General features: G+C 36.4%; 1 protein-coding gene across 50 annotated transcripts in view; it reads left to right on the plus strand.

Annotated features, from left to right (window-relative positions):
* Positions 1-21,182, plus strand: part of ANK2 (ankyrin 2) — a 584,595-nt gene that overhangs the window by 445,641 nt on the left and 117,772 nt on the right. For 45 of the 50 annotated variants that reach the window (XM_086407163.1, XM_086407151.1, XM_086407166.1 and 42 more), the window contains 6 exons: positions 689-787; positions 2,101-2,199; positions 9,032-9,130; positions 13,285-13,482; positions 15,628-15,726; positions 15,888-15,986. In XM_086407163.1, the coding sequence (XP_086263289.1) occupies positions 689-787; positions 2,101-2,199; positions 9,032-9,130; positions 13,285-13,482; positions 15,628-15,726; positions 15,888-15,986 (693 nt within the window). The remainder of the gene's footprint in view (positions 1-688; positions 788-2,100; positions 2,200-9,031; positions 9,131-13,284; positions 13,483-15,627; positions 15,727-15,887; positions 15,987-21,182) is intronic. The other 5 variants (XM_086407184.1, XM_086407189.1, XM_086407193.1 and 2 more) reach the window with 1 other exon arrangement.

Consider the following 21,182-nt stretch of genomic DNA (forward strand, 5'->3'; position numbering starts at 1 on the left):
TTGTTTTATATTCATATTTATTCTACTGTATTGTTTAACTATTGCTTTTTAAACTTTTTTTCAGAACAATATAACTGACAAAATTCAGTTGTTAAAGAGGATAGAAATATCAGGATAGTATAAATGATGTGGGATGAAATTGTATATCTTCCGTAAGAATTTCTCACAATATATTGAATTTCTCACAATATATTCATAGTTCCAAGATACAATATCAACCAATGCTATTTTTCATTTTGAAAAACACCCAAACCAAAACACAAATTTTAAAAATAGAAGATGTGAAATTTTCTCTGGAGAAAACATTCTTTATTCATAGTTATATTCTATGGCTGAAAAAATACTGTTGTTTAATCATATTTTGTTTTGCTTTAAAGCTAAATCAACTCAGGAAACATGGTTTTATATAGACAACCAATCTCATAAATAAATAAATTGTTATAATAATTAGAAATAATGTTGCCAAGAAATATAGGATATTTGTTTACCTTTTCATGTTGACTTATTTACCACTAAATTTAAATAATACCACTCAAACTTGAAAATCTTATTAAAGCATTTATGACCTGATTTACTTTGCTCACTTGTTAGGTAGACAGTTCCCATGTGATTTTCTTCACTAATCCAGGGACTACCACGCATGGAGGTAAAATGCTTTACTGACTGCTGTTTTCTTTGCTTTCCATAGAGTGGATTCACCCCTTTGCACATCGCTGCCCACTATGGAAACGTCAACGTGGCAACTCTCCTTCTAAACCGGGGAGCTGCTGTGGACTTCACAGCCAGGGTATGGATTAAAATAGTTTCTCTTTTGATTTGATTTATTGATTGATTGGCCACATTGTGTGGCTTGCAGCATCTTGGTTCCCTGAGCAGGGATTAAACTGAGCCCTCAGCAGTGAGAGCATAGAGTCCTAACCACTGGACTGCCAGGGAATTTGGCATTTTACTAAAGTAAAAATAAACAGTGATAAAGATTTTATTTATTTTTTTCTTAATGGATCCATCTGTGCTGGAGAAATTAGATTTTCCATTTTTTTTTCCTCTTCAAATCGTAGGAAGTCATTATGACCCAGCAAGTGAAAAATAGTGTGTAAATTCACATGCATGCAGATCATTTTTTGTAAGGAAGATGCTGATTCTGACATCAATATGAGCAGTTACATTTAAAGGTCACACCGTGAATCATGGATGAAAAACTTCAAGTCAACAAAAAACTGTTAAAATGTTCAGTATAAAATATATAAGTACATTTATACTATATCCTAACAGTGATTATAGGGCACATAATTTGACACAGATTTTTTAAAATAAATTGAGAATTTGGTCATATGAGGAGTCTTATTAGCTAAAGATATTACGATGTGTTATACGTTTAATGGTATACTTTCCTTGGAAAGAATTCACTTACATGACAGATATCAAATTCAGTATACTTAATATACTGTAAATACAATACTTGATTTTGCAAAATCATAGCATACCAAAAATCAGATACATATCCTTGACATCATGATGATTATAGAATAGACAAGAAAAGAAATACGTATGATTCATGCTTACAGTGCTTTTGTCCTTAGAAGTCTTCTGCCCTGAAACTATATTGCGTTATTTTCAAGTTTTTCATACTGAATTATTCTGAAGAAGATGTTTTTAAGAATCATTTTTCCATTGGGTATTTATTGGCATATGTGTATTCCATTTTTAAGCATAGCAAACTTTAGGATCCCAGAATCTCTAAGTGCATGAATGTTTTAAGACTTTGGACTAGGGCTCTATCCTAGGTAGGACCTGAAATTTTGCTTCTATTATGCAAAATTGCTTCCTTTGTCTCTTGACTGTGATGTGTAGATTTAGTACATATGTCATAGTTATTGATTAACTTAGTTATGCAGTTTTATAATGTTTTCCATTCTCTATAGTGCTATATGGTTTGTGTGCTTTTTTTGTTCCTTAAAAATCAAAAGCACTGAAGGCATAGAAACCTTGGATAAAGTTGCAAAATAGGTCACAATCTCCTTTGTGCTCTTCAGCACAAAGCCATCACCACCATGCCCTGTCACACCCACCATGCTCTTGTTTGGTCTCTCCACAATGTAGAATGGAATCACTCCTCTGCATGTGGCCTCCAAAAGGGGAAACACAAACATGGTGAAGCTCTTACTGGATCGTGGCGGTCAGATTGATGCCAAAACTAGGGTGAGTGTCTCTGTTCTTTCCATTTCCTACCATATTATTTTTTGTATTCTTTTAGCAGGCTCTTTAAAATAACAGTCCCTAAACACAAGCAATGCATTTTCAAGGAAATTACCTTCTTGGATTTGATTTAAACTTCATACATTATATAAAGGTTTTACATGGTCAAGTGGCATTAATATTTGCTCATAAGTACCCAGAGAAGCAGAATGCTAGCTCCTCAAGGAGACAGTTTTTCAAGTTCTTGCTTACTGATTTTCTGGGCACAAAGATCAAAGGTTGAACTTGCTCATCTGAGATTTGGCTAGTCATAAACATCAAGAGCCCAAACTCATTAGGACACATTAAGCTATGAGAGTGTGGTTTTTACATAAAAATATTTTGAAACATGTTGAAAATCTTTTGGTTTGAACTTTTCAATTCCTAAGTCGTTTTTCTTAACTAGCTATGCTATAGGGATCTGAGCAGGAGATCTCTGGTTATGCTTATGGAAAAAAAGGCATACAGTTATTACTATGCTGCATGTTTACTCATGTCAACATGCCAAGAGGCAGTGCCCTTCATTGATTTCAAATTTTTTGAGTAAAATATAGCTCTGAGTTTTTATGCACTCCCAAAAACTAGATAATAAGATATCAGGAGAACACAACTGTTTAAAGTGCAGACTCTGAATGCAGACTACCTGATTTCAAATGCTACTTCTGCTTACTAGCTGAGTGGTATTAACTTTTTACTTGTCTTCTCTAAACTTAGTTAGGCTAGTAATACTACCTACCTCATAGGGTTGTGTGAGAATCAACTCTTAGGTATTTTTTTAAGTGCTTTGTGGTTAGTCGCTCAGTTGTGTCTGACTCTTTGCAGCCCATGGACTGTAGCCCACCAGGCTCCTCTGTCCATGAGGATTCTGCAAGCAAGAATACTGGAGTGGGTTACCATGCCCTCCTCTAGGGGATCTTCCCAGTCCAAGGATCGAACCCAGGTCTCCTACATTGCAGGTGGATTCTTTACCATCTGAGCCACCAGGGAAGCCCAAGAATACTGGAGTGGGTAACCTATTCCTTCTCCAGAGGATCTTCCCGGCCCAGAAATCAAACCAGGGTCTCCTGCATTGCGGATTCTTTACCAGCTGAACTACCAATAAATTACTTAGCTACTCATAATGTTTATCATGTTATGGAAATGATGTACAATTACTTGCTTAAACATTAAACTAGTACCTTAGTGTTAATTCTCGAGTACATTTGATTAATCATAGACTTAAGCAAAACTTTAAACATCCCTATTATGTCAAATTCTGAAATGTATGGTAGAAGAAGTCTATATAAGTTAGTAGATAGAATATGTCCCTGTGATATTTTATTGTCACTTTGTTTAATCCTGGGACTTTGCATGCTCATAGTGGAAGGAATAAAGATCTAACCTAATTCCCCTGCAAATCTTAAGACTAAAAAATATTTTAATAAATCTTATCATCTTTGAGCTTTTAGAAACTACACGAGTCCCAGACTATACATTTTGGTTTTTAATGACTTTAGACTATGTTGCTTTTTAAATCTCATTTCTCTACGACATTTGGTCCAGAGCACCTGGGTCATATTATCATGTGGGAACTCTGAAATGGTTTGCTTTTTCTGTCAAGATCTTTGCTGGGGTGTCTAGTGTCTTTCACCAGGGTTTTATGTGGTTTCTACCCTTTGCTTTGAGGGCATGCCTTTTCTCTTGCTATGCTGTAGGTATGCAGAATTTGGAATAATTACATATAATGTCACATGATTTGCTTACTTGTTCTCTGTATTTGAAAGAAAGAGTTTCTGTACCTCCTTCTTTAAGTCCATTACTTACATAATGAGTCCCTTTACACTCACCTGTCTGTCTCTATTGAGACTCTCTAGTAATTGAGAGGACCAATGTAAAGATAGCACTTTGTAAATGCAAAAAAAAAAAAAATTATCTTCATCAGTGTTTTAAGGATACATGTTCCTCTTATTAATGCTTTTCTGGTATATTCATTCATTATTGAGGCAATTGATTTTGTTTTTATTGATCATCACAATATTTGCTTTGTCCTTTACAATATGCTCTAATTTGCTTGCCCTTCATACATTTGCGTATATGATTTAAAAGTGTAACTGCAAATGAGTGTTGCTTTTTCATAAAAAGGGTACTGAGAAATGGATTTTTAGGCTAGTTCTGTCAGTGTAAGCATTGCTTTCTTCTTAAAGGGAATATTTGGACTGTATTTCATCCAATGTAGCTTTTAGAAATAGCAAATAAATAGAATTTCACTCAGGTATTTATAAAGTGAAAATAGATTTTCTAATTGTACACATTGTGCAGATCTTCTGTTCATTCCTTCCTTAAACAAATAATTATTGATTTCCTACTTGGTGTTATGAACCCTAGTGATACAGCTGTTAACAAAGACAGACTAGATCCCTGTACTCAGAGATGCGTATCAACAATACCCAAGGGAGCAGGTTAGCAGCGTACTGGTAAAAAAGCTTAATATTAAGCTCTTTTAAAAAATAAACTATAGACTCTGATTTGTAGACTTTCCCTCTGGTGATTCGCATGGTTAAATACTTCCAAACTTCTATCATGGCCAACGAGAGCTACCAATGTCATATCCCTGACGCAGAATTGAGAAAAGCTAGGCAGAAAATTGACTCTCACCGATTTGCACGAGCTGATTCCAGTGTACCCTGGGATCAGTCACAATACTGAAGGTGGCACTGAGCTTTTCCTGTAAGTGAAAATATTTCCTCATTTCTAAAGTAGAATTTTAAAAGCTGTTATGTTCTTTAGGTTTTGGCTATAATCATTAGACCCATATCCTTCTTACCAAAAGTAAAATCACGTAGAGGTATCTGCTGAAAATCCAGGACTATGTCTGGAATCAGGAGGCCAATTCATGGTTTGTTTTTTCTTTTATCCTTTAAAAACATATTTTAAAATTAAAAAATGTTGTATTTGTTTTTGACTATCTTTTTAGGTACTATAATAATGTGTCTATTGATGGAATTTTTAATAATATAAATATTATTCTGTAATATTATACGTAAAGGCTTTGGGGCAATTTAAAAAATCATGCCCACAATCTCTCACCACTTTCACCAGCATTATATCAATCACTGAGACATTTTGCATCTCAGAGGCATTCTCATCATTGACTAGAATCTCATGTGAAACTTTAAGACATTTTCACCAGAGCCTTGGTTTTCTGGTGTCTGAAAAACCTCATTTTCATGTTAAAACAAAATGTTATAGCTAGTTAAGCATGATATTATTAACTTTTATTAAAGGCATTATTCTTTTTTATTTTTAAACTTATTTTTATCTAATGTGGAAATACTTCCTATAAGGATTATGGTTAAAATATTGAAATATGTATTTCAATGCAAGCAATAAAAGTATACAAAAAACATGTGAGGATGATTAATGAAAAACAATGCATCAGAGAAAGAGATCACCCTTGCTACTCATTATTAGAAGTAATAATTAAAGTAGTAGTAGGGGCTATAAGTTGTCATATGCACATGCTGTTCTAGGCACCCTGTTCAGTACTATGCTAATATCAGCTTAATTCATCTTCCTAACAACTTACCAAGTATTATTGTTTACTTGTTGAGAAAATATGGTGGTTTCAATTGAGAAATAAGACTACCAGTGTGAAAAATGAGTTTCAGAGGAGTTAAATAACTTAACCAAGGACACATAGCTTAGTAGTTAGCAGAGCTTATATTAACACTCAGACTTCAGGATACGTTACTGGAAGAATAATCTAAGCTGACAGGGAGGAGAGGAAAAGATAAGAGAAATGGTTGTAAGAAGCTAATGCTGTGGGTTACTAGCCAGATAAATGGTGTTCCTTTAAGGATTACAGACATTGCAGTGTGATTTGAAATGATTCCAATGTGGTGGGGGGAAGAGAACACAGGGAAGCGGGGGAAAAGGCAATCTTCAAATACAGTCTTAAGAATGTAAGTTAAAAAAAAAAAAGGTAATGAATAGGTAATAGCTCCTAAGAGTAAAAAGAGTTTAAAACATTCTTGAATACAAAACATCTCAATAAAGATTTGGGGCAGGGGATGAGACACTGTACTTTTTAGAATATATCCAAAATCTTCCCAGATTGATAATGTTGGGCAACTTGAATTTGATACAATTTACATATCATTTATACAGGCAGATAAATTACATCACTAAATTGTAATATTTATTTGTAGAACCAATTATTTAACCCTTAGTGTTCCTTGATATTCTAGTGGGTTTTTTAAGTGTTCTCCATATTTTCCTATTATTCTGAGAGCATTTTGGAGGTTTCAAAATGATTATGCCATGAATATTTCATATAATCTTTAGAAAGCAATACTCTGCCTTTTCTAAAAGTGATTTAAAATAGCATCCCTTCATCTTTCAAACAAGGCTGTAAGTTAACCTGGGTAAGAAAAACCATCCTCATTCAACATATCGTGAAGCGGAGCCTCAGGCAGATTCACCCATGGTGGGTTGATCCAAGACACACTCACACCCAGAGCTCAGTGGTTCCAGAGACCACGTGCTGGACTGTGCACGTCATATCTTCATTCACTGTGTTGGATTTCACAAACTCTAGATCTCCATGAAGCCCCCACCAAGAATACGTTTGAGATATAAAGTTGCATCTAATTGCTGTTTCACTTATAATACAGCAATCAGTGCTCAGTATGTCCACCACCAGTCACTGGTACCATACAAATGCGTCAGCATGGTAATCACCTTGCCCACACAGTTTTTCTTTTAAGTTCCTTTTGGCAAACTTTAAAATAAATTGGCATCCCAACTGCAGTAGTTTATATATATATATATTTTTGCTGAGAAGACAGTCTTTTCATGCTAATTCTCAGATACCCCAAAACTGCAGGGTCTGTTTTGGTTCTTAGTATCTCAATACTGGCTAAATAGATTTAACAAAGCAAGGAATAGTTATCATTAAGGTCCTAGCCAAAATCAGATGACTGGCCAAATAGATTTAACAAAGCAAGGATCAGTTATCATTAAGGTCCTAGCCAAAATCAAATGACTCAAATTTGATAATTTGAATAGAGATTATTCAAGGGCTTATTTACACCATTGTAGCTGGACTGAAGGGGAGGCAACAGGGAAGGTGACATATCCCTGGGGCTAGTTGCCAGCAGGGCTCATTACCAACCCTAGGTCTGAAAGGTGAGAAGAGGTCACCTGCCCTTCAAAGGAGAGAGCTGTACACAGAAGGCTGCTTTGGTAGGAGTGCACACTTGGTTAAAGAGTCACTGCCAGACCCAGGAGATCCTTCAGGAAGTTGCTTCCATGTCTTGCTGTGTATCCCATTGGCCAACCCCAGCCAGAAGCCAGGGGGCAGGGTAGCCCACAATGGAGAAGGGTAGAGCACAGATCTGGAAGGGCAAATGGAAGATAGCTAGCTTAGACATCACAGAATGTTGGATCAGGAAGACTGTTGCAATCCAGATGAGTGATATTGATCAGGAGGAAAACATAACCCAGAGATAGCGGTCACTGAAGCAGAAACACAAAAGATAGGCCATTAAAATTCTGGATAAATCAGAAGCTTCTAAAGTCCTCTTAACTGCTTGTCATCCCTCATTTTCTCAACTACTACATACCTTCTCAACCTCTTTTCCTGAGACAATCCTTTTTTTTTCCCCTTTAAATCTGAAATCACTAGTAAATTTATGTACTCAGGGTTTTATTTTCTGTTATGCTTCTTACCCATTGTTCTTATATCTTGTTTTATATATGTTATATATCTTATATCATATTTTCCATCTATTCTGCTCTTGGGCCATGTTACCCTGAAGAGAAATAAAACCCAAAAGACAGAGGGTACTTGGAGATTCAGTTGCTTAGTTGTGTCCGACTCTTTGCAACCCCATGGACTGCAGCACATCAGGCTTCCCTGTCCATCACCAACTCCTGAAGCTTGCTCAAACTCATGTCCATCATGGACATCCAACCATCTCATTCTCTGTCATTCCCTTCTCCTCCTGCCTTCAATCTTTCCCAGCATCAGGGTCTTTTTCCAGTGAGTCAGTTCTTCGCATCAGGTGGCCAAAGTATTGACGATTGCCCTAGAGTTAAAAACTACCCGTGACATTATCAAGGTCAGAAAGCTTTATAAATAGCATAACATGCAGTTGTGCCATAATTTTGACATTATTTTAACGCTATTTACTGATAATAAATTTAATCTTTGAAAAATAATAATGTATTTTGTAAAATGATGAAAATACAAGCAGAAACCTTTAGAAGAAGGTGAAAAAAAATGACCTTCTTTTTTTATAAGCCTCATGGAACATTTCAGAAGAATTTATCAAAAGTGACAATTCAAGAGAGAAGATAGATGGACAAGTTAGATTAAGAAGAATTTTTAGAAGCTGTGTTAGGATAACCAGAATGAAAATAGAGTCATCAAATATCATCTCTGGGGGTGGCTCCAGGCAAGTAGGACTTTGAAGTTCAACAAATGCTGCACACTTTGCTTCTCCATCTTCCTCAATATGCAAATTCATGACCAGCCACAGTTTTTTTTTTACATTGAACCTCTACACATGGGATTTCTCTTATTCTCTCCCTCTTTCTGTTTTGTCTTTGCCTTTCTTTTTCTCTCTATCAAGATTTCTCTATGTTGTTTTCTCTCTTAAGTTTTCTTCTCTATCACTTAACTGATAGCAATTCTATCACTGATCTGAGTCACTGGGACTGAATTTAGGAAACCCTCTCTTCAAGATGGTAACAGATACAATCTTGGTTTGTTTGTTTAAAATGAACTCAGGCCTATCTTTCATTCTTTTGGCAGGATGGGTTGACACCCCTTCATTGTGCTGCAAGAAGCGGTCATGACCAAGTGGTGGAGCTTCTGCTGGAGCGGGGCGCTCCCTTGCTGGCAAGGACGAAGGTGAGTTGTTATGAGGAAGATGGTGTCCAGCAAACTCTTTAAGACATTTTTTGATAGTATCTATTCTTAAAATCAAAGCATCAGCTGAGCATATTCTGGTTCCACAATTGTTGTGTTTGAGGAATGAGTCGTAGGTATCAAACTTTAAAAATTATTTTAAAAATACATGCATTGAGGTGTATTAAATGTGTCAGTTCAGTTCAGTTCATTCGCTCAATCATGTCCAACTCTTTGCGACGCCATGGACTGCAGCATGCCAGGCCTCCCTGTCTATCACCAACTCTGGGAGTTTACTCAGACTCATATCCATTGAGTTGGTGATGCCATCCAACCATCTCATCCTCTGTCCTCCCCTTCTCTCCTGCCTTCAATCTTTCCCAGCATCAGGGTCTTTTCCAATGAGTCACTTCTTCGCATCAGGTGACCAAAGTATTGGAGTTTCATTCAACATCAGTTCTTCCAATGAATATTCAGGACTGATTCCCTTTAGGATGGACTGGTTATATGTCCTTCAGTCCAAGAGACTCTCAAGAGTCTTCTCCAACACCACAGCTCAAAAGCATCAATTCTTTGGCACTCAGCTTTCTTTATAGTCAAACTCTCACATCCATACACGACTGCTGGATAAACCATAGCCTTGACTAGACGGACTTTTGTTGGCAAAGTAATGTCTCTGCTTTTTAGTATGCTGTCTATGTTGGTCATAACTTTTCTTCCAAGGAATAAGCATCTTTTAATTTCATGGCTGCAGTCACCATCTGCAATGATTTTGGAATCCCCCCCCAAAATAAAGTCTGTCACTGTGTCCTCTGTTTCCCCATCTATTTGCCATAAAGTGATGGGACTGGATGCTGTGATCTTAGTTTTCTTAGTGTTGAGTTTTAAGTCAACTTTATTTTAAATGTATAACTTCCAATTATTTCTATATTTTTACCTGCTGTTCTCTCTGTAGATAGAAATGTGAATATTACTGTATTATATGTAAATGTGGATATTATATATGTGATAACGTCTCTAAACATTGTTAGTCTACATTTTTATGATACTCTGAGATGGCTGTAAAATGCATATAAAATTATGTTTTAAAGAAGTACAAGTAGCAATACAAGATAAGATTGTATGGGATAAGCTGTCCAATCTTTATTTCTTAGACAGTACTATTAAAAAGAATTTCGTGTTGGTTGATTATAATTGCGATTAATAGGTGATGTGAAAAGCAAAAGTTAGGATAGCCTAGCTACAGAGAACCATTAAACAAGCATATTGTTCTCTATGGCATAGTACATCTTGTATATTCTGGTCTCATTTCATCAATGTTCACAGCCATGAGGAAAACTCTTATCCATACAAATAGAAACAGAGTGATGAGCTGATTTATTGGATATTTTCTTTGAGTTACCAGAAGATAGCGTGAGACACAGTTTGAAAATAATCACACAGAGTTATTTAATGGGAAATGTAACAACACTTGGATCCTTAAATACAGCAGAAATTTAGACAGGGGACATTTCTTTTATTTTCTCCCTATTGCATTTCTCCCATCCCCTGAACATGATTCATATCAACCAATGCTGTAACTAGGGTAAGCTGAGAAAAATAAGGCAGCCAACACAAGTACATATTTTTCAATTTATGTTATAATTAAATATTTAATTGAAATTATTGGAGCAAAAACCAGCCCACAGGTTCAAAATTTGTATAGAATGAACTTAGTCTTTAGAGATGTGCCTCATAGGTCCTGAAAGGGTGGCTTCAAATCAGAAGTATATGAAGACAAAGAATAAATCATCTGCATCATTTTCATTCTCATATCTATACTATGAATGTTGTAGAGATCTGTCTTTAAAATGCAACATTTTGGGCTGGGTAATGCATGCATACGGAGAAGGCAATGGCACCCCACTCTAGTACTCTTGCCTAGAAAATCCCATGGACGGAGGAGCCTAGTAGGCTGCAGTCCATGGGGTCGCTAAGAGTCGGACACGACTGAGTGACTTCACTTTCTCTTTTCACTTTCATGCATTGGAGAAGGAAATGGCAACCCACTCCAGTGTTCTTGCCTGGAGAATCCCAGGGATGGGGGAGCCTGGTGGGCTGCCGTCTATGGGGTCACACAGAGTCCGACACGACTGAAGTGACTTAGCAATGCATGCATAATTAAGGAAAATTTTGTTGAGGAAATAGATTGAAATTTAAATGGAAGGAACAAAATTTCACACTGGTCATGCTATAACTAATAAAAGACCTGTATCAAATTAAGGGTAGGCAGATAGGCCATTCCACAAACAATAAAATAATCTCATTTGCATAATTTGCCTGTAATTGTAATCACTAATGAAAACTATGGTTTACCTTGATGGAATTTTTTAATGGCCTACTTGTAAAAATCAGATATCATTCATGTATCATCAAACTGGTCTTCCCAGGAGACTCAGTGGGTAAAATATCTACTTGCAATACACGAGATGCAGGAGATGCAGGTTTGATACCTGTGTCGGGAAGATCCCCTGGAGAAGGGCATAGCAAGCCACTCCAGTATTCTTGCCTGGAGAATCCCATGGAGAGAGAATCCTGGTGGGCTACAGTCCTTAGTGTTGCAAAGAGTCAAACATGACTGAAATGACTGAGCATGCATGCATGCATCATCAGTCTATCATAGTGAGTAGCTACAATGTGCCAAGCAGTGTTCTGGACACCAAGGGACTATCAAGAAAAATAATATGCTATCTGTAGTTTCAAGAAGCTCGGAATTTACCTGGGTAAGATAGACAAGGAGTTAGTACAAAAAGTAGAGCTATGTTTGTGGTAAGGAACAGAAGAAAGTGAATTAACCATCTTGGAGTGAGGTGACACCACTGGCCTGGAAAGGGCCAAGGCAACTAATACCAGACTAGCTTCCCTCCCTCTCCATATCTCCCAGCTTTGTATCATCTTTTATTCCTCCTTCAAGCAAATATTCATCTATCTAGCTGTCACTCTCCCTCTTTCTTTGAAAATTCAAATGCTCAGTAAACTGTGACTCTTCTCCACAACTTAGCCTTTAAAAAAAAAAGAAGATGTATCCATCATTTATTTGGATGCACTGGATCTTAGTTGTGATACAAGATCTAGTCCCTGACCAGGGATCAAACCTGGACCCCTTGCATTGGGAGTGTCAGGTCTTAGCCACTGGACCACCAGGGAAGTCCCCAAAAGCCCTGTTCTAATTGGTGATTTTAACAATCTTGGTGAGGGCAGTAGATGATCGTTTCACTTGGCCTCTACAGTTTGCTCACTGTAAAGCCTCTGTAATTTCTGTGTTTAACCTCCCCTTTGTCCAACCACCTCCTCTGTTTCAGTGAATACTCTCCAGAAGCCCAACTCCAGAAAAATGTTTATTGTTCTGGTGCCATTAGCCAGGTGTTGAACTGTCTCTCATTCACCTTATTCCCTCACCTCTATGCACCAGAAATTCCCTGGTTACTTGTACCACTCCCTGACATACTCATACACACCTGCTACATTTCACCCTGATATAAATCCAGCTCCCATTTTTGAGGCTGAATGGGGCTGCAGAAAGCATCCAACTGCAGTGATGCGGCTCTCTTTAACTTTGTAATCCCTAATGATCCCTGTGATCCCTAAGTCGACCTGATGCTGCCTGACTACACACTGTATTTCCCTGTCTGTTTACTCTCACTCCCTGCCATCGGATTATTCTATACATTTTCTTTTTCCTTCAAACTTCTTTTTTAAAAAAATTTTATTGGAGTATAGTTGATTCACAATGTTATGTTAATTTCAGGTGTGAGTGTTAATTTCAGCAAAGTGAGTCAGTTATACATACATCCACTGTTTTTTAGATTCTTTTCCCATATAGGCCACTGCAGAGTATTGAGTGCCTATGCTACACAATAGGTCCTTATTAATTATCTATTTATTTTTAGTAGTGTGTATATATCAACCTCAATCCCCCAATTTATCCCTCTTCCACCCTTATCCCGCCATAACCTTAAGTTTGTTGTCTGCATCTGTGATTCTGCTTCTGTTTTATAAGTTCATCTGTGCCCTTTTTCTAGATTCCACATATAAGTGATACCATATGATATGTCTTTCTCTCTCTTACATTACTCAGTATGACTAAAATGTGGGCCTGGTTTGGTTTTGATGTGCAGAACGGGCTGTCTCCACTTCACATGGCTGCACAGGGGGACCACGTGGAATGTGTGAAGCACCTGCTCCAGCACAAGGCGCCTGTTGATGACGTCACTTTGGACTACTTGACGGCCCTCCACGTTGCCGCACACTGCGGCCACTACCGAGTAACCAAACTTCTTCTGGACAAGAGAGCCAACCCGAACGCCAGAGCCCTGGTAAACCTGGCCCAGTCCACGTTAAATGAATACAGGTTGACACCAGCGAACCCACACTGATTGATCAGTGGTTGCAGACACCAGCAGTGCACGGTTACAGATACACAGTTAATTCTAAATTTGTCACCTCCCACAAGTTGCCTGCCTACTTCATACCGTCACAGTTTGCTATTAAATAACGGCAGGGATAGATTTAAGAGAACACCAAGGTAACATTGCCGTAATTAGCAAGTCATAGATAATATGAAACCTCTGGAGTGATCAGCATTTTTAAATGGAAAATCGGAGTTGCAAAATAGGCAGTTATAAAAATAAGTTCTATACACCTCTATATAGAGTCAGAATAAAATTGTAAAAAAGCTAAACTTTATAATCTTTGGGGGAAAAATGTTTAAAGTGAACAGATTTGACTGCGTAAGGTAATGTAAAATGTAAGCTGTAAAGAATTCACTTGGAGATGTTCCTTATTGACCTGATTCCTCAACCATAGACTAATAGAAAAGTGATGCTGGTCATCTTTTTACTTCAGGAAGCATTTTATATGAACTATTTCAGCAGTTGCTCAAGAGAAATCTGCAAATGGTTGTCCCTAGAGCACCTTCTGTGTCCCTCACAGTCTAATATTGAATAAGTCTCCTTGCTTCACTTATATTTTAACCATAATCATTGGAAGTATTAGGCATGTATTAATTTATGCCTCTTGTTTCCTAATTCTCTAACTAAAGGCAAATCCTTTTTTCTATTTGTTTATGTCAGTTAAATTAGTCTTCAGGCAATCAATATTTAAGAGAATGTATTAGAATTAGAAAATATTGGATCTTACTTTTATGAGAAATTTTCCTTGGAATCAACTTATTTATTGTTGCCTGGGAAACAACTATACTTTTTGGGTTATGTGCAATTACATGAGGATGTTTGTTTTCTTACAAAGAAAAAAGTACTCATTTTTAATTGGATAGTGGCCAATAAGCTTATAAGATATCATACTCTAATCATTGAAGATCTTTTAAGTGCTACATATACATGTTGTTATTTATATCTGGCTTATTACATAGCTAATAGATGGGAAATTAGTTTTAAAATGTTGTGAATAATAATGTCATAAGTTAAAGAAAATTATATACTTTCCCGAGAACTGTTAATGTAGAAAAATATTTTCTGATAAAAAGTCCCTATTGGGACATGCAAAATTGTTAACTAGCAGAATGGATACAGCTATTCTATATAGAGTCATCATTGTTCAAATAAAAATATAATACTTAACACATAAGGATTAAGCATGGGGTTAACAAATTTTTATGTAATTTTCCCCAATTCCTGCACATTATCCTAGTATGAAAAGTTAAAAAGTACCTTAAAGACTTCTCCACATTTCTTTGCTTTTAAGAGATATCTTCTTACAGTTATTTAAAAAATGCTTCATACTATTTTTGAAAATATTTCAGCACTTATTTCTTTCTAAAACAAAATGTATCTTGATTGGCATGTTATAAAAATGTTATATTAAAGATATAAGAAATATAACATGGCTATAAAGATATTATCAACATAAATAATGATTTCTGCTAATATACAACAATTCCTCATAAAACATTTTTAATATAAACAATATAACTTCTGGCTATAAAAAATGATCAACACAAATAATTTTTGTTAATTTGTAACACCTGTTCCCTAAAAAAATAGTAGCTAACCTGAAACATTTATTATAAAGGTAGTCATAAATCTTAGATTTTCAAAATAAAACAGGTAATGATTTTTCACTCTAAGAAATAGCCCATCATCAAAAAAAATGTATTCTTATCTTTGAAGCATCTTTAAGCTATTTCATAATCTGTCCTATTAGTATACTTTAAACCATTTTAGAACTAAACTATAATTATGTGTGTTTTTTCCACCATAGAAGAATAGGCCCACGTCCCTTTTGTTTTCTCTGTAACCACACAACAATGCCATACCTGCCCCCCACACATGACACAAGCCTCCAGGAATACACCATCGCTGTCTAACTCCAACAGCTACAGCATTTGAAGAAATGGTAACATTATGTGACGATGTAGCATTACTGCCTGCAATGTGCCAGCATGGAGTTGTGTGAGACTCGTTTCTGCATGTTTTCAACTAACTTGATTGTCTTTTGCACAGAATGGTTTTACTCCACTGCACATTGCCTGCAAGAAAAACCGCATCAAAGTCATGGAACTGCTGGTGAAATATGGGGCTTCAATCCAAGCTATAACAGAGGTAGAAAAATGTTTCAGCTTGTCACGAAACATTCCTTGTCTTACTCCTTCTTCCCCTTCCTTCCACCCATCTTCTGTCCTCTCCGAGTTTTATTTATCTGAAGAAGCCCCAAGGCCCCCACCGGTGCAGAGGAGTAAAACTGCTGTCGCTTTGTTTCGCAGTCTGGCCTCACACCAATACATGTGGCTGCCTTCATGGGCCACTTGAACATTGTCCTCCTTCTGCTGCAGAACGGAGCCTCTCCAGATGTCACTAACATTGTGAGTATGGCTTGGGTCAGAATAACCACAGGAGAGAGAGTGAGAGGATGTGTGTGGGTGTGTGTAGAGATGCGTGTGTGTAGAGATGTGTGTGTGTGTGTGTGTGTGATCAAAGCTCAGTGGCTGGCCGAGCTTTGGGAAGCACCCCTGTGATAACTTTATTGAAGTAATTGCTAGAATGTTGGTGAGGACAACCTCCATAGGGTAAGAAATATTTTACACAGTACATTGGAAGCTGTGGAGCAAGACTGTGTCAGCTTCCTGGTGCAGATGAATTGGCCACACATCTTAAATACAGTTATTAAAATGCATTTTAAGAGGTCCTCTGAATGTGAATGAATTATTGGTTGGAATAAAAACTTTATGGCTCAAGTGAATCATATTCCAGGTAATTTTGGTTAAAATATTGAGTACCATAATTGGTTATATCAAATGATTAACCAGAGGTAGACCAAGAGTTTTTTGTTTAATTTTTTTTTCTTAATATCAAATTCCCCCCCTTTAAATCACATGGATTTTCCATTTTCTAACCTTACTCTGTCTGATTTTTTCCTTTTGATTTGATTTTGTTTGCTAAAGTAGTTATACTTTGCAACTTTTTCACGTATCCTAAAGTCCATGTTGGTCTCCGGACAACTTTTGTTCTGCCCATAAATGCTGGATATTTCAGAATTTTTCTACATAATCTCAGTTAGGATTCTTATTTCCCATTTCTTATTTCTCTCATTTTCTTGGAGTCTGCCCAGTTAAACTTTGATCATTGAATGCAGATTTTCCTTTGCACAAGAGAACTTGCTCTGTACAAGGTGATGTCAAGTATTTGAAGCTCACCAGGACCCACTGAACCACTGAGAGGCTTTAAAAAGTATTCAACAGAAATAACTCCCCCAATACATGTTAGTGTTTATTATTAAAGTGAATCATGCTTTCAAAAGCAGTTGGTTTACTATGGCTATTAATTTTGGGTGTCCCATTCCTTTTAGGTTGTAAAACAGAATGTTCAATTTCACTTTTTATTCGTATTCCCTCTCACTTTCTCATTTCCTTGTGTTTTGCACACTGTTTCCATGCTGAAGATTCTGATGTGTGGACAAATCCATATGAAATAAATTCATTAGATTTTAATTATGATTTAATACCTCTCCATAGTATTCACAATTGGAGTATAAAACCACTAAAGAATTGAAATATAGTCTATATTTATAATTCCCCTACTTGTACCTTATTGATCCTAAAGTGATGCTGTATGCAAATTTTAATTTCTCCATTAAAGATAAATTTCACAACATGCCAACTTGAGTTTAATTTATGGTCACTTCTTAGGACTTTTAAAGAAATCAACAGCATCTTTTTTTGTGTTCAGAAATGGCTGCCTCTCTTTTTTTAAATTGAGACCTGTACAATCCAGTACCTTTAAAAGAAGTTCTCTGAGTCCTTTCTCACTGTACTGTGCTTTCCTTCTCTGCATTGAAATGCCTACGGTATCTCAGGAGCAATGTTGACACCATGTGAATTCCATTATCATGCTGTAATGCTATAATAAAATAGATAAGTATAGTCTATGCAATGCTTGATTGAAACTCCCTGTGTTAATGTTTCTGAGGGGAGACTTTTTGGAAAATCTTTTTGAGGGGAGATTTTTGCTAAATATTTTCTTAATCCAAGAAAAGCCACAAGAAATGGTTGTATGGTTCTGTGGCACTCTTAATTTGCTTTTTCACTGACCAATTCCAAATTATTTGATGCTTATGGATTTACTCCATATTGATATGCTCCATTCCACACACAAAAAAACAAACCACAAAAACCTGTGTAGGCTACATATAGATTTTCAAGTAAAAATAAATAGCAATTAAAGCAAGAAAAATGTTGACGTCTTTAGGTTCTTAAATACTCCCAAATTTGGCAATTGCTGTATTAAACTTTAACTTCCACCTGTTGGTCATTATGAAGTTCTTCATTCTTCATTTTCTCATTTGTCCATCCATACTCTTTTCCTTCAGATCCTTCAAAGTAAATATTTGAGGGGCATCTGCCAACATAATCCTCTCCTTGAACGTGTTTCCTAGTTGCTTTTTGTTTGTTCATTTTAAGTTTTGTATGATGTGTCCTTCAGGGAACAGATACCATAGAGATGGGACTGCCAGAAAAAATACAGTACTCCCAGTTAAATTTGAATTTCAGATAAACAACACGTAATAGTTTTTAGTATATGCATTCCCCAGGCAATAGTCAAGACATGCTAAATTAATATTCTTTGTCTGGAATTCAAATTTAACTGGCCATCCTGTATTTTGATTTGGTAATTTTGGCAACCCAACATTTAGAGGAATCTAACTTTCTCTAGCAGTGGGATGCCTGTGAACTGATGTCTTCTCAGAACGTGAGGCTGTAGTTCCTGGATCCAAAACTCTTTGCGGTTGATTAAGAAACCATGTGAACACTGGCTGCCTGCTTGCTGTGTCAGAGTTGGGCATTTCCTGACCCCAAAGTACCCCGCCCGTGGAGCCTTTGTGTGTTGCCTGAAATCATGTTGCATTTTTGAATGCAATGCTGTCTGTTATGCTTTGATGCTTTCCAACTGATGCAGCCAAAGTGGAAGTCAACATAGCTGTCAGCAGAGTAGGTCTTAATGACTGGGAGGAGGGGCATGAAATTTAGTACCTGCTTTGGACATGAGCATACTCATTCTCCTGCCAGTCTTGTTTATATGTCTCAAAATTCACTCCAAGCTTGAAGTGTACCAACAACTCAATCATGTGCAAATATTATTACTGCAAAGTTCCCTTTCCAGAAAGTTCACAAATGTACTTTAAAACCTAGAAAGCTGAGCTGACAGTTGTGATACATCCATAATCCAAAGTATGCATTGACAAGCATGGGAGTAAAAACCCCAGCACTTTCAGGGCTCTCCAGACTGCAACGTGGGGGACACAGAGCTTTTCTCTTCTTATAGTTAATCAATGGATTCATGGCTTAAGTTCACACTGCATATTATATTTAAGAATGTCCCCTAATCCTTAAAGTTAATTAGCTTAAGATAAGGAAAACAAGATCATTGAATAAGATGAGGTACCCATTAACTAAGAAATGGAAGTTACTGATTAATATAATATATAACATCTTTCATTTTCTTATTTATACTTATATATAAACAAGGATAACATAAAGCTAAAAGAATAAGGATAGTTTACCATAAAAGTAAGTTATCCAAAAGTCATTAAATAAGAATTGAACACGGCCATTGTTTTAAAGTGGACAGACGATTTGCGTGTATATATGTGTAACTTTTCTTTGAATATAATGTTTAATATTTTAGGGTTTATATCTTACTTATCAATTTCAAATGTGTAAACACTATAAAAAATAATTTATTTTATGTACAAATAAGGATATTGAAAATACTAAGACTAATACTGGAAATACTACATTTTGAAAACTCCTTATTGATAAAGTTTGGCTTGTAAAGGAAACATAAAATTCATCATTGAGTAGGCACTCCTGAGACCTCTTTGATTTAACTTCTTATAAGAAAATTTATTTTTGTCTTCATTTCTTCCAAAATTAGTAAAATTGCCATATTATTATAGGACTCTGAATAAAAAATTTGAGTTTTTGTTTTCTCTAAATCAGAAGATCTAGCTTCATCTATTTAGGGACAGGTTTTAAGTGATACAGAAAAGTTAGAAATTGTGGTTGTCTGAAAAGGAAAAATCTTCCCATACATCCAAAGGGTGAAAACAAATACAGCTATTCTGATAATGTTATTTGATGTGATAACATACTCCGATACATTTACAAAAGTCAAAAGATAGCATCAGAAAATAAGGCCATTAGAGGATAAATGAATCACCAACAAAAGGAACATTAGAGTTAGACATCCAATTCAGTGCTTTTAAATTCAGATCATTGGAAATGAATTTCTTATAATTTCATAAGGAGTGGAACACTGAACACTAGCAAAAAATGAACTGTGAGCTAAGTACCAAACGAAAGTTTGGTAAAAACTTTGTACTTTGGTAAAAAGTTTGTCTTAAATCTTCTTAGTCTGTTTGTTGTGCAAGGAATCAGAAGAAATTATTCACCGGGATTTGTCAGGTGTATCCAATTACCTCAACCAACTTTGAAATCAATTTAGTCTATTTGGAATGGTTTACCAGGTTGAAGTCAACCTTCTTTTCTAGTATAGTTGTGGTGACAAAAATAACTTTTATTCTAGAATCTTATTCTTTTGTAGTTGTAAAATTGTTTAACAGAATGAACCCCTGCTTTCTTTAGAACTACTGTGGATTTAGTATGCTGATTGGAAAAAAAAAAATCTCTCTTTTAGAGGCAGTAATTAACAGGCTTCCTAATGAGAAAATTCTCTTATGTCTAACCATCATCTTCATGCTGCAGGGTAAGCTGCCTTTTCCTGATAGGTGCGTCTGCCTTGAGGCAGCACGGAGATGCTTAAGGAGAGACCCGAAGCTCAGTGCTGCCCACCTCAACCTATGGCATTGTTAACTTTGCTGTACTCACTTCTGAGTGGTTCTATCAAATAACTGTCTGTAATTAAACATGCTGATCAATGATAAGCAGGGACCTCCTGGGCAAATCAGATTTCTCATATGAACTGTCTTTAGTCTCAGAACACCAAGACAAATGTGAAATAATAGCTTATTTCAGAAGTAAATGTTGAATTCTGGAAAGGAATGGCTTCCGTATGGTGCAGGTGCTGCAATTTTTTGTGTTGACTTGATCTTTAGCATCTAGAGTTTCTCATTAGTAATAACAGAATGAAGTCGTAATCACATAGGCAAGTGTGACAGATTTTAGGTTTGCCGGATAAAAGATGACTTCATGTCACCAAAGACAATTAGTTTATGTTGGTTACAAAGTCAAACCTCAGGGTATCCTGGATGTTTGGGTAAGTTCACTAGTTTTTTTATGGAGTAAAGTGAAGTGAAGTGAAATGAAGTCGCTCAGTCGTGTCCGACTCTTTGCGACCCCATGGACTGTAGCCTACCGGGCTCCTCCGTCCATGGGATTTTCCAGGCAAGAGTACTGGAGTGGGGTGCCATTGCCTTCTCCAGGGGATCTTCCTGACCCAGGGAAGGAACCCGGGTCTCCCGCATTGTAGGCAGACACTTTACCATCTGAGCCAGATGTTTATATATACATTTGTTCTATCCTTATGAAGATGGAGAAGATACC

This window comes from Bos grunniens, chromosome 6, assembly GCF_055505025.1.
Source record: "Bos grunniens cultivar Pamir isolate PY7600 chromosome 6, Bosgru_T2T1.0, whole genome shotgun sequence".
NCBI lineage: Eukaryota > Metazoa > Chordata > Mammalia > Artiodactyla > Bovidae > Bos > Bos grunniens.